The sequence below is a fragment of the Manis javanica genome, chromosome 5 (assembly GCF_040802235.1).
Source record: "Manis javanica isolate MJ-LG chromosome 5, MJ_LKY, whole genome shotgun sequence".
NCBI classification, from domain to species: Eukaryota; Metazoa; Chordata; class Mammalia; order Pholidota; family Manidae; genus Manis; species Manis javanica.
In genome coordinates this window covers 141,075,609-141,093,103 of record NC_133160.1, presented here as the reverse complement: position 1 = coordinate 141,093,103, position 17,495 = coordinate 141,075,609, and the positions used below count along the sequence as shown (strand labels likewise).

General features: G+C 40.6%; 1 protein-coding gene across 1 annotated transcript; it reads left to right on the top strand.

Moving 5' to 3' along the window:
• Window positions 1-1,534: 1,534 nt before the first annotated feature.
• Window positions 1,535-16,886, top strand: CHRNA9 (cholinergic receptor nicotinic alpha 9 subunit). The gene is made up of 5 exons (XM_073237719.1): window positions 1,535-1,700; window positions 1,980-2,125; window positions 3,054-3,208; window positions 11,113-11,645; window positions 16,281-16,886. Exons 1-5 carry the CDS (start codon window positions 1,637-1,639, stop codon window positions 16,820-16,822), a joined length of 1,440 nt encoding a protein of 479 aa, XP_073093820.1. The 5' UTR covers window positions 1,535-1,636; the 3' UTR covers window positions 16,823-16,886.
• Window positions 16,887-17,495: the final 609 nt, after the last annotated feature.

Sequence of the window (17,495 nt, the reverse complement as noted above, 5' to 3'; positions counted from 1 at the left end):
ACACATAGTTTTGTTAACCTGAATTAGTATGGGAGAGAGTCTCTGCCCGCAGGACCCACCTAGCTGGATGAGTGATGGTGAGAAGGAGGTGGGGCAGGGTCAGCACAGTGAGCTCATGGGGCTGGAGCAGGTGGCCTGAATTTACTGCTGGCCAAGCGGTGCTGGAGGCAAGCCACTAACATCTCTAGACCTCAGTTTCCTTGTGTGAAAATTGGAGTTCAGTTAGCTTCAAAGGACCTTCAGCCTCTGAGATTCCAGAGCGGATGATTTGTTGAAGGAGGCCTGAGCGTGGGCACCAGGAGCTGTGTCATTCGATGCGTGCGTCAGACTAGGAGCGTCGGGAAAATGATGTCTTCACAATCAACACAAGGGCACAGGCAATTAAGAAACACACTTAGCTGACGGCTTGAGTGTCTGTTCCATTCGGAGGATATATTTCTGAAGAGGGACAGGGTGACTCATCAGATGGCTGTAACCTGATAAAATAGAGCTATCCAATTTCTATGCTCTGATGCCAGGCAACGGAATGATTTTAATTTGGTTTTCCCAGGCTGTTTCCCCAGGCAAGAAGAGGGACAGGCTATAGAAATTGGAAATCAACATGCTTTTGTGGCAGCGAAACTGGATCACATATGAGAAATGCATGTGAAATTTTAAAAAGTTAAATAAAGTAGCATTCAAATGCAAAGGGATAACAGCCTTAGTAATCTCTTCATTAGTATGAATCATTCTTGTGCTGATTTGATTAGCCTTTAAACCATTATATTTTTTAGAGCTAGTAAATCCGGGGTGACTTGATACATATGGAAGTTCTGGTACTTTACATGGTACATAACATTTACATGGTACTTTACACTACAGAGTGTTTTCGCATATAGTATCCCAGTAGCTCTGCGAGAGAGGGAATATTATATTCCCAGCACAGGAAGGCTCGGTGTTATAGAGCTAGGAAAGGTTTGAGCTGTCAGTCGAACATATATCTGTGACTTCTAATCCTAATCACAATGCTTCTACTTCAGAAGGGAATGAATGCTTGCACCACACACACACACACGCAATGCACACACAGACTCACCCACGTTCCTACATAAGATGCATGCCCAGTAGGACAACCAAAGGAGTGAAGAGAAACAGAAAGCCATCTCTTCTAGAGATCATGAAACTGCCTCTTTCCCCCTTCCAATGTCCTCAAAGTGCATTCATAGGGCCTCCGTGGGGGGCTGCCAGGTGGTGAGGTTGGTTTAGCTTCCCTAGTGCTGGGACTCAGGCTGAGTCTGTTTGCTGCAGGTGTAGTGCACCCATTCTGCTTAGGTGGAGTCTCTGGGGGTGTCAGGGTTTGGTCTGGTTGCCCCTGCTGAAGGTGTCTAGGGACCTCACCCAGAACAGCCCCACAGAAAAGGGCTGCCTGGCTTAGCCCACCCCTGCTCCCGGAGCTGCAGGTCTCAGATTACTGGAGAGGAGGGAGGATGGGTCCGGATCAGGACCGCGGGCCTCAGTGCACGCAAGCTTGAGCTCTCCACCTGCCACACTGAGACTGCAGCAGACTGGAACATTTGCCCCCAGAACCTCCCCATTCACGGAGGGAGGTGGGCGACTGTGCTGCCTGGCTGGGACTTTATAAAGGCTTGGAGAAAAGATGAACTGGCTCCATTCCTCTATCTCCTTTTGCTGGATTTATTTTGCTGCCTCCAGACTGAGAGGTAAGGGGCTGGTGGGTATATAACCATCTCAGCTCATCTGGGGCCGCTTCTTTGGTGGGAGGGAACAGAACAAATGGTCTAACTGCAAGGAAGTGTTCCTATGCTTCTTACTGACGTATGCTGATTGGGGTAGCAAATGCCAGGAAAGTAACTCTTATCTACCCAGAGCTTGTCCCTATGTGATGCTGGGTCATCTCCAGGTCTAGTCCTCTGTCTGTTGTTCTTTGCCTTGAAATACACACAACAGAGAATGTTGATCCAGATCCTCTTTTTGGGCAGCTGTAGATACAGCAGATGGAAAATATGCTCAGAAGTTGTTTAGTGACCTTTTTGAAGATTATTCCAATGCTCTTCGGCCAGTAGAAGATACAGATAAAGTCCTCAATGTCACACTGCAGATCACACTTTCTCAGATTAAGGATATGGTGAGTAACATGCAGTGGTGATTCTTTGGAATGGTACTTAGAATGAAATTAGCAGTGCTTTCCAAGGGGTTGTCTTAACTGGGAATTTGAGAGGGAATGAGAACAGATAGCTCTGTGTGAGAGAAAAGCTGGTGAGAGAAAAGAACACCACGGGAAGGAGGTTTTGTATAAAGTTAATTTCATTAAATGTTAGCTAATCCTGGCCATTTCTGCAACAGTCTTAGAGCATCTAAAGAAAGATGGTTCTACAAATTGTATGATTCCATTTCTATGAAATGTCCAAAATTAGCAAAACCAAAGAGACAGAAATCAGAGTGGCAATTGCCAGGGGCTGTCAGAAGGACAGGGTGACTGCTTGATGGTAATAGGGTTTCTTTTGGAGGGTGACAGGAATGTTCTGGAATTAGTGGTCATGGTTGCACAACCTTGTCAAATATGCTGAAAGCCTCTGAATCACAGACTTTAAAATGGTTAAAACGGTGTGTTTTATGTTATGTGAATTTATCCCAATTATAAAAAAGAAAGTTGGTGTTTTAATATGACATCTTATTTAGTGCTTATATGTATTTAATTACACAAAATCGTGAAACTTGAAAGACTTTTTGTCTGTCCATTGTAGATATTTCCTGACTTTCTCATTCAAGTGAATCATCAGTTGATCAATTTTCAAAGAAATTTGGGCAGTTGACCCATACAAAGATCTGATGACTTAAATATTTGTCCACTTTATATTTTTAACATGAAACCAAGCTGAAAAAATATGGCCCTGACAGTCAAACAAGAAAATAGACTAGAAAAGCTCTCACTTATTTATTGAGAATAGATGAGTGCTCTTGGAATTCCTGTTGTGAAGAACAAGTATTCTAGAGATGGGTACATTTGGTTGAGGTGTCCACCGAACCAATTTGTATCTGGGTTAATTGTGCAGGATGAAAGAAACCAAATCCTGACTGCTTATTTGTGGATCCGCCAAATCTGGCATGATGCTTATCTCACATGGGATCGGGACCAGTATGATGGACTGGACTCCATCAGGATCCCCAGCGACTTGGTGTGGAGGCCAGATATTGTCTTGTATAACAAGTAAGTGCAAGCGAGTAGTTTCTTAGGCATGAACTTGTTGATGAGAATTTTATTATATGTAACAAAATTTATACATAATGAAAAAGCAAGGTTTAAAACATGTGTGAATTAAAGTACCAATTCATGTACCTAGGCCCTGAAATGATGCTCATGAAATCTTAGATGATAAAATAACAGGTCATAAAAGCTTAGAGCTACATTCTGCTTTTCAGGTGAGAAACTGTATTAGGGGCTGGTTTAGTTTCCTAGGGCTGCTGTACCAAAGTACACACACTGGGTGGCTCAAACGAGGAAATGCATTGCCTCACGTTCTGGAGGCTAGAAGTGCAAGAAAAAGGTACTGGGAGGGGTGGCTCCTTCTGGGCGGTGAGGAAGGAACCATTCTAGGCCTCTCTCCTAGCTTCTGGTGGTTGGTTTGCAGGTGCTCTCTGCAGCTCCTTGGCTTATAGAAGACTCACCCCTCTCTCTGCCTTCCTCACATAGCATTCTCCCTGTGTATTATCTGTGTCCATGTTTTCCCTTTTATAAGGACACAAGCCATATTGGATAAGGGGCTGACCTGTCTCCACTATGACCTTATCTGAAAGAATTACATCTGCTATGACCCTATTCCAAATAAGGTCACATTCTCAGGTGCTGGAGGCTAGGATTTCAACATAAGAATTTCTCAGGAACCCATTCAACCAGTAACAGCAGTGCTCCTTTGCCCAAGATCATGTATCAATAATAATGATACTAAGATTACATCAGAATAGGCCAGATAGAAGTTGGCCGATGGATTTTCAACTTTGTATAGAGTGGAAAATGAATGAGATCATAAAATCACCAGTTGGCCTTTTCCTGGTGCCAGAGCAAGAGGCCTTGAATAAATGGGTAAGTATGGTTTATGTTTTTCAAACTGCAAAGTACACAGGATGATCTGAGGAGCTTGTTAAGTTACGGATTCTGATTCAGTAGGTCTGGGGTAGAGTTTGCTGTTCTGCATTTCTATAAGCTCCTGATGTTAATGCTGGTGGTCCGTGAACCACACTTTGAGAGGGAATCAGGTCATTCCATCACAATTCATGCACACTTACTCCACCTTTTGTCAAAGGGTCTTCTCACTATTCTGGAACCCAAGTTTCTATGGGCTGGGAAGGGTACCTTTCTGACTCAGAACAAGGTGAATGAGGGGCAGTTCAGGGGGGCTTTTGTGAGAGCTCAGCTCTCTTGTGGACATGAGTTTCCTTTCAGCATGCAACACAGGTAGGTAGCAGCCTGGATTTTAGTCTCACTTCTCACTCTAGGGTCATGACTTCTTGAATCACAGCCCTGATTCTGCTGACCATTCTCCACTCTGAGTGGTCAGAGTAGTCCTGCATATCCCTTCCTAAGCAAGTTAACATCCAAGTGCTTGGCTTTATTATCCAGTTCATCCCCCTTTACACACCCACAAGCACACACAGAAGGCAAGAGAATGAGCCGTGTTGCCCATTACCTCCTCTAACCCACAGAGTGCAGGGGAGTAATCAAAGAACACAGTTTACATATACTGTTTACAGCATTCTATAAGTCTGAACAACTCTCCCTAGAAAATGAGCAGAATGCTGGTCCTCTTCTGCCTCTGCTCTGACTGGCTGAAGCAGTGACCATCCAGCTCTTACTGAAATGCTTCAGCTTGTGTGGTAACCTAAGTTAAGCCTATCCCAGTTTCCCATTCATAGAGAAGCCAGTTCATGCACTCATGAGCTTGCACAAGCCTACTGTGGCTTTGGTAAATTCTGGCCCCAATCTCCCTCCCTTCCCCCAGATCACTGGCCTTGAGAGGTGTTAGTTCTCTTTCCCATCCTTTCATGTACAAAGTCTTTTCACCACACTGATTAACCAACTATTTTCTGTTTCTTTGGGTTGACTCTTTAGTCTTTCTGCCTTCCTGTCATGGATAGTTCTGTTTCAGATCCTCTATTCTCCTTCATGCTCTCCTTCTCAGTAACATTTTACTATTTAAAGGAAAATCTAAATATAGCTATGGTTGGATGTCATTTGCATTCCTTTAAGCAACTGAATGACAACAGAAGAGAGTTATAGGATTGGGTAAAGGAGGGACCCCAGTCACAGCCACTTCCCTGAACCTGGTCCTTCTAGCTGAATTCCCGGATATGCGGGATCTTTCAATACCAGATATACTATCACTAGCTCTTGGAGCCTAGTACAGAACCTGGTAGTCCATAAAATGGGCTTCCTGAGTGGTGGTGAAGGGAGGGAAAAACAGGTAGAAGGTAGATGTGATGAAGGTAGTTTGAGCAGGAAGATACTTAACATCTGGATCCACCGTTGGTACCTGAATCCATGGGGCTGGACTTGTTGGGGAGCGATCAGGGTAGTGCTGGACCAGGGAGCTACTGCACTCGAGGAGCAGTTGATTTATTGATGCTTAGTTTGGAAGAGAGAAGTTCTTGAGAAGACTTGGTGGTTATCTTAGGCGAGCACAGAGAAAGTAACGTAGAGAAAAGAAAGAAAATTGCACCACAGAACAAAACCCAAGACAATGAATAGATGTTAAAGGGAAAATAAACAATTTAAAATAATAACTAGTAACTTGAGCAATGAATTTTCCCAAAAGGTAGGGAGCTCTTTTAGCAATATAACAGTTCATGCAGATACTGGCTCTGTTACCAAGTCAGTAAAGGAATAGAGAAATTGGAGCTCACAGTTCTGGTGAAGTTGTTTAGTGAAAGTATACGGCCAATATAATTGTTAATATAAGAGACTGCAGGGATTCCTGACATTTTCAGGTTAGGCAAAGACTGGGTTACAGAAATTCCAATGTGCATTATGAGAGAGTTCAAAAGGTTGGGTCTTAATGGGTACTTTTAATACTTGGCTTTTAGACTCAGCAAGGAATTGGGTACCCTTTTATATTCAGAAAGATTTGTCTAGAATTTGGATAAAACTTTCCCTTATGTAGCCTAGATGATTGAGAAGACAGCAAAACTTTTAGATGAAATTGGAAATAAAAGAGGGGGAAGAGCAACAGTTCTGGAGAAAAAAATGATGGGTCTGGTGTGAGTCCTGATCAGTTTGGGGAACATCGACATGGAGATGACCAATCAAGAGATTGCAAAGGCAAATCATAAGACTGGAAAGAGGGTCAGGGTTAGAGATATGAAAAGCCCTTTAAGCCATTATATCACTGTTCAAGGGAGGGAACAAATGGCTAAAGGATAAAGGATAGAGTTGAGGAAACTCTTCACTAAAGAGATTTTCAGAAGACACTTAGAAGAAATGGTTAAAAGGCAGAAGGAGAAATGACAGGGAGCTGTGTCATAGAAACGAAGGCAAGAAAGGAGGTTTAGGAACAACCCATAGAGTGAAATGCTTGGGAAGAGTTGAAGAAGGTAAGGACTTAAACCAGGTCTTTAGATTTGCTTATTTGCAAGTCATGAATGACCTATGGAAGAGCAGATGTTGGGAAGAAGCCAAACTGAAAGAATACAAGCAAGATGAGGCAGTAAATTATGATTAGCGGGGGCACAGAGAAGACAAGTAGTGGCTCTATAGCATCTTACTACGCTGATGGACAGTGACTGTAATGGGGAGGTGGTGGGGACGTGATAATGGGGGGAATGTACTAACCACAATGTTGCTCATGTGATTGTATATTAATGATACGATAATTAAAAAAATAGGAAAAAAAAGATGGGGCAGTAAAAGTAGCATGTATCACTTAACTCTTGAGAGCAGTGTGTGGGAAGAGATGACAGAGGCAGGAAGTACCTAGAAAGAAGGGAAGTTGGTAGGACAGAGCTGGGAAGGGACTAGAGGAACCTTCTAGAGAGAGGTGAAATCCTGAGGCACACTTGGGAGGAAAGGAGTTGCAGCGCAGCAAGGGAAGTTAGCCTTAGAAAGAAAAGAGGGGGACTTCTTTTTCATATGGATGGGAAGAAAAAGTGGGTACATGAAAGATGAATTATTGAATATGGAAAAAGGAAGGGATAGTTGGGTTAAATAAACAGACAAGTCTATGCTGAGGTTCTAGGAACTCTCTGGTGACTGAAAAACCCGGCTGACTCACTGTTCTCTCCTTGACTAGCCCACACTTTCCAGTTTCAAGGAAGTGGCTTCTTACAGCCTGAGAAAGGCCTGTCTGCTGGGAAAAGCCTGTCTGCTCAAGTGCAAAATGAGGGGGAGAGGAGCTGCCCAAAGCGCACTAAGCAGCTGAGGAAAGGGAAGACAAGAGGAAAACTATTTAACTATTCTCTTAGGATCATATTATTGAACACTATTTTCCCAACTTTCATTTTGAATTTTGTCTTTCTAAGTTTGTCATGTTCTAGTTGAGAAAACATAGAATCCAGTTAGAAACAGAGGGAAGGGGCAGAGAAGAAAATGGTATGTATTGGACACATATGTGTCAGGCAGAGTTGGAGCTTTACACAGTATGATAGACAAAATGATGGTCCCCAAAGTGTCCAGGTCCGAATCCCAGAAACCTGTGAATATGTCAGCCTGCGTGGCAAATGGGACTTTGCACATGTGATTAAATTAAGGATTTGCAATGAGGAGGTTATCCCGGTGGGCCCACATAAACATAGTAGTCCTTAAAAAAAGAGGCAGGAGGGTCAGAGTAGGAGATACCACAAAAGAAGTTGAGGTCAGAGTGATGGAAGGAAATAGCCCTGCACCAAGGAAGGCAGACAGCCTCTAGAAGCTGGAAAAGTAAGGAAACAGATTCTCCTCTAGAGCCCTCAGAAAGAATGCAGCCCTGTCTACACTTTGACTTTTTTTTGACTTCTGGTTTCTAGAACTCTTAAAATGCTTAATTTGTGTTGTTTTAAGACCCCAGTTTTGTGGTAATTTGTTACAGCTGCAATAGGAAAATAACACATAGTTATTTACTTAATATGAATTTTAAAAAGAAACCTTAAAATATTATAATCCCTACTTTACAGGTGAGTGATAGAGATATGATTTGTTCATTTACAAAACTTGAACCGGTTTTGAACCCAAGGCTCTGTGATATTTCTGTGACACCATGTGACTTTCTAGAGGACAATGAACCTCATTCATTCAACCAACCCACTTACCTACTGACCTATCCTTCTTTGTTAAGTCTTCTGTGCAAGGCATTCTGCAGTGAGTTGAGGGGTTTAAGGATTTTAAGACTGAGTCTTTGACCTCAAGGAACAGTCTACTAAGAAATACATGTAAAAATTAAGGTATAAGGTGAAAATATAAGTCCCTTACAAGACAGAAATGAAGTAGTACCACTCTTTCAAAAATGGACACATTTTATCTGATTGGAGAGTTAGAGAAGGCTTCTTAGAGGAGGTAGCATTTGAGCTGAATCTTGAAGGATGTACTGGATTTGTACATGCTGCAAAGGGGTGGCTAGTGGCTATTACAAATAAAAGAAAGAGTTTGAGTAAAAGAGAGAAATTCACAGGATCTATTAGGGTTTCAGCCTTGACTGGTGGGATGTGAATGAAGACAAGTGTGAGACATGAGGCTAGAAAGTGGGATGGGAGTAAATCATGGAACATCTAGAACACTAAACTAAGGAAGTTTGGAAGTATTTGGCAGGTTATAGGAGATCACTGCAAGTTTTGAGCTGTAAAATGATATGATCAGAAGAACCAGGGAGATAAAACAATAGGATATTGCTCATGAGGTGATTAAATAGACATCTTTAAACTCCTCCTGAGTAGCTGCAGTGATGTTTTCAGACAGTGGGCTTCCTTGCCCTCTGATTTCTGGTTGGGTTTGGCCACTGGCAGGTCACCAGTGAGAAATGAGGTGGAGAAAAGAGAGTGAGGTCATGGTATGTATTCCCTTGTTCCCTTCATTCTTTTTGGTTGGCTGTATCTCTCCACAGAAAGTCACAATTCCTATCATGGTGACCCTCTTCATGCAACCCTCTTTCCAGGTTGTGGTAATTACACCTTCTCTTCCACCTCTTAATGTCCTGGAGTGGTAAGAGCTCTGCTGTTCATAGCTGGCGTGGTATGACTGCCCTACAACTTATCCATACCTTTGGAAATAGTTCTTTCTTTAGACTCTCCAAATTATCTAATGTGAATGGGCCACTCATTTCCTGTAGCACCATGAGTAATACAACTGTTCTGGCTCCAAACAGATTCTCTCTAATCCTCAGATCTCTCCTCTTACACCGAGGAAGGTAGGATGGGTGAGTGATACTCTCAGTTCATGCATAGTTCTCACTTCTCATATAGTTAACTATGCATATTTCTCATTCTTACAGAGGGTAGATTCAGACATTTTCAAAAGATTCATTTTGTTATCTCCACAAGCCCCCATTAAATATTCTCTTTAAACTCTCATTAAAGAATCTCATTAAAAATTGGATAGCACAATGGTATCTGTAATGGTCTGAATAGTTGGACAAAAATGTTTTAAAAACATGCCGTTTCTTTGATCCAGCACATTCCTCTTCTAGCAATTTAACCTAGGGAAAGACTCACTGGATAAATGCAAAAACTCAACTACAGGGATGTTCACTTGAGCATTGCTTATAAATGCAAGAACTGGAAACACTGCTGAACATGAATGGAATTGGTTAAATAACTCTGGTTTATCTATATAATGGAATATAAAGGAATACTAACTATTTAGCCATGAAAATAATGTTGCACAGAAATGGATGACCACATAAAAAATTTTATCTTATTTTTTTTTGGTCGATATATATTAACTTTTTTATTTTAGGATAATTTTAGATTTCCAGAACACTTGCAAAGTGGTACAGAGAGCTCCTGTATACCCTTTACCTAGCTTCTCCTAATGTTACATCTTACATAACCATATTTGTCAAAATGAATACAATACTATTAACTACATTTTATTTGGATTTCACCAGTTGTCCACGAATGTCCTTTTTTCTGTTCTAGGAATTAATTCAGGATCCACATTACATTTAGCCCTAACATGTAGGGAAAAAATTATAAGGAAGACTGGAAAAACATGCATTTAAATGTTAACAGAAACGTATCAATTTAAGTTACATTGGAAATTGACTTTGACTACCTTGTGAAAAAGAAACTTGTTGGAAGGATATAGCCCAGCTCACTGAATTTAAGGAGAAAAACCAGTGACCAGACCTTGGAAAGGACAGGCTGAGACCACCCTAGAATTTGGGACAGCAGAGACTATTAAGCTGTATTTTTTTTTTCAATTTTTATCTGTTTGTGTTATAGGGAGCCATCACCAGGGTGACTGTTTTTGGTCTTTGTGTCACTCTGATTAAGATCTGGACTCCAGGGGGAGTGAATCAGTTGGATCTAGGTCGGGTCACACTGTCAGCCCATGGCCAGGGGAGGCTGGGGTTCCTTGACCAACATTCACCTGCCTTGCACTAGTGCAGAAAGAGTCATTCCCTAATGGAAAATAAAAATTCTGTACCCCAAATGCCAGGCATAAATGTTGATAAAGCCAAAAGAGGATATATCTAGCATAAATTATTAACTCTTAGATTATGGGCAAATGAATTTTTTTCTTTGTATTTTTGAAATGTTCCACAATCAACACATGTAGGACTCTTCCAACAGCAACAAAAATCTACTTTAATATTCTTGTGCCCCTGATTAGTATAATCAGGTAAGCAAAATGTTTGAATCATACTTGGACTCAAGAGACCCCAAAGCCACATTAGGGATAGAGAGGAAAGGAGATAGAGCAGCGATGCTTTCAAGAAAGAATCCATGAGACCCTGGCCCTGGCTAGCTACAAGAGATGGAGGAGAGGGCAAATGAGAGTTGGCTGCAGACTTTCAAGCTAGGGTAAAGGGGAGAATGGTGATCATTGCCAAAGACATTACTGTGAAGGGCAACAGGCAGCGAGCTGTCTGGGCTCCGGAAGTTAGTGAGTTGTTCTGGTAAGCACTTTCATTTTCCTCCGTTCACCTCCAGGGCTGATGATGAGTCTTCTGAGCCTGTGAACACCAACGTGGTCCTGCGGTATGACGGGCTGATCACCTGGGATGCACCAGTCATCACCAAAAGCTCCTGTGTGGTGGATGTCACCTACTTCCCCTTTGATAACCAGCAATGCAACCTGACCTTTGGTTCCTGGACCTACAATGGCAATCAGGTGGACATATTCAATGCCCTGGACAGTGGAGACCTCTCTGATTTCATCGAAGATGTGGAGTGGGAGGTCCATGGCATGCCCGCTGTGAAGAATGTGATCTCCTATGGCTGCTGCTCTGAGCCTTACCCAGATGTGACGTTCACTCTCCTTCTGAAGAGGAGGTCCTCATTCTATATCGTCAACCTCCTCATACCGTGCATCCTCATCTCTTTTCTGGCTCCCTTGAGTTTTTATCTCCCAGCAGCCTCTGGGGAAAAGGTCTCCCTAGGAGTCACCGTCCTGCTGGCCATGACCGTGTTCCAGCTCATGGTGGCAGAGATCATGCCGGCCTCCGAAGACGTCCCTCTCATAGGTGAGCTCAAGCAGTTTACACTTTGAGCCTAGCTTAGTGGTGACTGGGGCTGTTTCTGCATCTTGAACCTCATAACAATTAGACTTGAATTTAAGGCTCGATATAAGCTGTCACATACTTCCCTTGATGCCTTCAGCTGACATCTATGAATACAGATGTGCCAGTGGAAACAGAGCTGGTCTTATGGTCTTTAGGTTTACACAAAAGAGAAGAAGAAGCAATATAGTTTAGAGCCAGTAGTTCCCAAAGTGTGGCCCCTGACCCACAGCACCGCATCATTTCAGAAAGGTGAATTCTTGGGGCCAACCAGTGACCTACTGAATTAGAACCTGTGGAGCTGAGGCCTGGAAGTATGTTTTAACAAGCCCTCTGGGTGTTCTGGTGGACTTTCTGTTCCACTAGCTTGGAGGTTCAGGCCCTGATTTTGAAGTAAAAGAAATCTGCATTTGAATTCTGACTTCATCGCTCATTCCTTGATCAACTTTAGACAAGTTACTTAATCTTTTAGTCTTTGCTTCATCACTTGTGAAATTTGTGTAATTGTTCCCTTATTGTGTCACTGCTTAGTGTAGAACCTAGCAAAGGGTAAGTACCAAGTAAATAGTGACTATTATTACCTTTTCACATCATAAGGTAATCTCTTCTTGGAGAGGGTGGCAAGCACGATAGTGGCAAAATGATGAACTGGATTCTTAAGTTTATCATCTACCCTTAAAGAAAAGTTTTCAGTTTTTAGTGGATGTGATAGGTGTGGGAGAGCTTGTTAAAATACTGTCTCCTACACTCAAAGAGTTTGACTTAGCAATCTTGGGCAAGATTTGGGAATTTGAGGTGATTCTAAAGTAGACCTCCTTTTCAAAAACTGCAATAACAAAATGTTCCTCTATGGGCAGGCGTGTCCCTACCTCCCCTTTTCTTACCTATCTTGTTCTGAGATCCTTCCTAACAGCTTTAATACCTACTCCCTGCCACCTCTATACCACTCAGCTCCAACACCTGTGTCTCAAACACTTGCCGTTGTAATAGATGCTCACCAGAATCAAAAGCTAGACTTTGTAGTTCCTTAGAGTAAGCAATGAGGAGAAATTTCAGAACACCCCAAAGAGACTAAAAGACCAGTTAAAGGGATATTGTACTACCCTTACACCCTCTACTGAATCCATTATTACCAAATATTCAGATGTTACTAAATTGGTTTCTGCTTGGAGATTTGTTCCTTGCTAAGTCTCTCCAAGCAAAACACAGACATACAGATACATACAGACATACAGACACACCATTTTGAGAAACTTGACACAGAGGTTCTCTTCCTCTTACCCATTACCACTAAGAGGAAAGTTATTTTGGCATGTTTATTATATCTCCCTTGAGACAGGAATGATTGACAGTGATTATATCCAATAATAACCCTATTTGAGGCAGGGTCATTTAGCAGATCTCTCTTCTTTAACAGTGCAATTCAACAGCAAGCTGGCTCAATTTCTGAGGAGAGGTGTCTCAGGGGTTTCACAAGCATTACTTGTTCTGTTTCTGTGATAATATAAAATGTATCTGGTTAGAAAGTGTGCACACAGATCTTGAGAGTGTTTATTAATCACAATTTGTTATTTCTAATACCCATTAAATGTACTACCAATCTTACAGAAATGTGTTTAACTTTTCTGCATTAAGTGTAACATTTCATCTAGGTTTCTGCTCCATAGCTCTTACCATATTAAGACAGGTCCCATTTATTTTTAGTTTATCAGAGCTTTTAACTAAAAATGGATGATGAACATTATCAAATGCATTGTCTTCAACTGTTAAGATAATCATGTGAGATGCTCAGTGAAATAAGCCAGGTGGAGAAAGACAAATGCCAAATGATTCCCCTCATTTGTGGAGTATAACAATGAAGCAAAACTGAAGGAACAAAATAGCAGCAGACTCAGAGACTCCAAGAATGAACTAGTGGTTACCAAAGGGGAGGGGTGTGGGAGGGTGGGTGGGGAGGGAGGGAGAAGGGGATTGAGGGGTATTATGTTTAGTACACAGGGTGTGGGGGATCACCGGGAGAACAGTGTAGCACAGAGAAGACACATAGTGGATCTGTGGCAACTTGCTGCACTGATGGACAGTGACTGCATTGGGGTATGGGTGGGGACTTGATAATATGGGTAAATGTAGTAACCACATTGTTTTTCATGTGAAACCTTCATAAGAGTGTATATCAATCATACCTTTAAAAAAAAGATAATCATGTGAATTTTCTCTTTTCCCTACTAATGGAGTGAATTAGATTTTCTGACATTGAACTAAATCCTCCTTTATCATGATGAATTACCATTTTAAAACACCATTGGATTTAGTTAGCTAATAATTTTGTAGGTCTTTATCAAATACGTCTATAAGTGAAATGACCTTAATATTTACTTTCTTGTTACTTTCTGAATCAAGGCTAAACTGACTTCATAAAATGGGCTAGGCAGTTTTTCCTCTTTTTCTATAACAACTTGCATAAGATATGAGTTATCTGTTCCTTAAAAGTTTGGTAAAACTTTTGACCCTACAGCTTTTTTGGGGGGTGGGTGGGTAAAGGTATTTGATTAATTCCTACTTCTACTCAAGTGTTCTTTCTTCTTACACTAAATTTGACAGGTTACATGTTTCTAGAAATTTCATCTGGGTTATCAAAATCTAGAAATTTCATATTATCATACAGCTATTTATAATGTTACTTATTGTTTTAAAATTTCTATTCTGTTATTTCCCTCTCTCTTTCTTTCCCCCATCACCACCCTGCCTGTATTCCAGGAATGGCCTTATCAGAGGTTTAACAATTTTACCACTCTTTTCAAATTGCTTGCTTTTGGTTTTGTTTATCTTCTTGGTATTTTGTTCTATATTTCATGAATTTGTGCCTTTATCTTTATTGTTTCCTTCCTTAACTTTCCTTTTTCATGAATATCTGTTTTATGCGATTACGTGTTGAAGACTAATAGTGACATAGCGTCTCTTTTCTTACCCAGTAGTAATGAGCTTTTTTGTTACTGAAGTCTGAAGACAGTTCTGAGAACTGCCCAGGATCATTGTTTGTTTGTAGAAGGTGGAAATTTTCCACATCATGATCTCAGCAAACATTTACAAACCTTTTAATCCAGTGCAAGTGAGGATATTAAGAATTTTAGGTGTATCATCTCATTTAAACCTCACCATATTCTTAAGAGTTAGATAGTATTATTATTGATTTTACAGAGAAGTAAGCCAAGGTTTAGAAAGATTATATAACTTGCTCCAGGTCACAAGTCTAGTGAGTGACAGAGCTGGGATTTGAACCCAGGAAGTTTGATTCAAAAGTCTATGCTATCTTACTATGCTGATGGACAGTGACTGTGAAGGGGTATGTGGGGGGGACTTGGTGAAGGGGGGAGCCTAGTAAACATAATGTTCTTCATGTAATTATAGATTAATGATACCAAAATAATAAATAAACAAATAAAGGGGATAAGAAGTGCAAATTTCAAATTAAACATAAAGTAGTCACAGAAATGGAAGTACAGCATAGAGAATATAACCAGTAATATTGTAATATCTTGGTATAGTAACAAGGAGGGTAACTACACTTACCATGGTGAGCATTAGTAGTGTATATAATTATTGAGTCACTATGTTGTATGTCTGAAAACAATATATTGCATATCAACTATGTTTCAATAAGAAATGAAAGTAGACATTAAAAAATAATCGTTGATAAAAGTGGAAAAAAAATAGTCTATGCTAGTAACTGGTAGTGTATACAGCTTCCTTAGAAAAGTTCTTTGTTTCATTTTGAGCCAATATTAGGACAGTTTTTTATAACTGAAATATAGTTAATATATAATATTATAATGGTTTCAGGTATATAACATAGTGATTCAATAATTACTAAATGCTCACCATAAGTGTAGTTACCATCTGTCAACATACAAAGATATTATATTACTAATCAATTATATTCCCTATGCTGTACTTCCATCTCAGAGTTTAACTAATTTATAATTTGAATTTTGTACCTCTTTATTCTCTTCACTTATTTTGCTCGCCCCTCTTTCCCCAAGGTAACCACCAGTCTGTTCTCCGTGTGATGAGTCTATTTCTGTTTGCTTCTTTTTTAGATTCCACATATAAGTGAAGTCATATGGTATTTGTCTTTCTCTGTCTTACTTACTTCACTTAGTGTAATACCCTCTAGGTCCATCCATGTTGTCAGAAATGACAAGATTTCATTCTTTTTTATGGCTGAGTAATATTCCATTGTGTATATGTACCACATCTTTATCCATTTATCTACCTATGGATACTTAGGTTGCTTATATATCTTGGCCATTGTAAATAATGTTGCATATATATGACATAGGGTGCATATATCTTTTCAAATTAGTGTTTTTGTTTTCTTCAGGTAAATATTCAAAAGTGGAAGTACTGGGTTGCACGGTATTTCTATTTTGAGTTTTTTAAGAAACCCTCATACTGCTTTCCACAGTGGCTGCCCCAATTTCCATCCCACCAACAACGTATGAGGGGTCCCTTTGCTCCACATCCTTGCTGACTCTTGCTATTTCTTGTTGTTCTTTTTTATGATGGTTTTAAGCTAACTTGGTTGTGAATATTTTCCAGGCAAATACTACATAGCCACGATGGCCTTGATCACAGCCTCCACCGCCCTGACCATCATGGTGATGAATATCCACTTCTGTGGGGCCGAGGCCCAGCCAGTGCCACACTGGGCCAGGGTGGTCATCCTGAAATACATGTCCAGGATCTTATTTGTCTACGATGTGGGTGAGAGCTGCCTTAGCCCCCACCATGACAGGGAGCAGGATCATCTCACGACGGTTTATGGCAAAATTCCAGAGCCTAATCTGAAAACAGCCAGGAACAAAGACCTTCCCAGAAAGAAGGAAATGAACAAACTATTAAAGAATGACTTGGGGTGCCAGGGTGAGAACACGCAGGATGCTGGCAGCCACTGCGCACGGTTCACAGTGCTGACGAGGAATATTGAATACATTGCCCAGTGCCTCAAGGACCACAAGGCCACCAATTCCAAGGGGAGCGAATGGAAGAAGGTTGCAAAAGTCATAGACCGATTTTTCATGTGGATTTTTTTTATTATGGTGTTTGTGATGACTATTTTGATCATAGCCAGAGCAGATTAAAAGTAGTGGGCATTTTGTATATGGAGATAAACCAATAATCTAACCTAATCTACTCTAATGTTCTTCCAAGATATATGTGTGTGTACGTATGTGTGTGTGTATATATATATATTTTTTATTTATTTATTTATTTATTTATTTATTGTGTGTATGTATGTATATTTATTTATTTATTTATTTATAAGTGTGTGTGTCTATAATTTAGGGATTATCTTGCCTTTACTTTTTTATTTTTAAATAAATATAGTCATTCAGATTAAATTAAGGAGGAGGTCCAAAATTTCAAGAGTAAGAAGATGGAAGAAATAGAGAGGGACCCCTTCTACAGCCTGCTGGAGTGGTAGTAATAATCACACAATTATTCTTCCCTTTAGCAATGCAGGTAACAAAGTATACTATATTACTGCTCAAAATTTAAAATAAAACAAAACAAGCTCATTTTCCCCTTAGTCCCTATTAAAACATGCTTTCAAAAAAAGGAAAATAGTCACATATTCCTTAATGTGATTTAAATCTCAATGTTACCTTTCTGAGGTATGGTGCATTTCAAGCCATATCTCAAATGATGGAATAAAAAGTTTTATTGCATATAAAGGAAGTCTAAGGATCAGCAGCTGAGTTGGGGGGAGAGCCCCCATTGTTCACCTGCTGCTTACAGTTCAGGGGCTGCTTA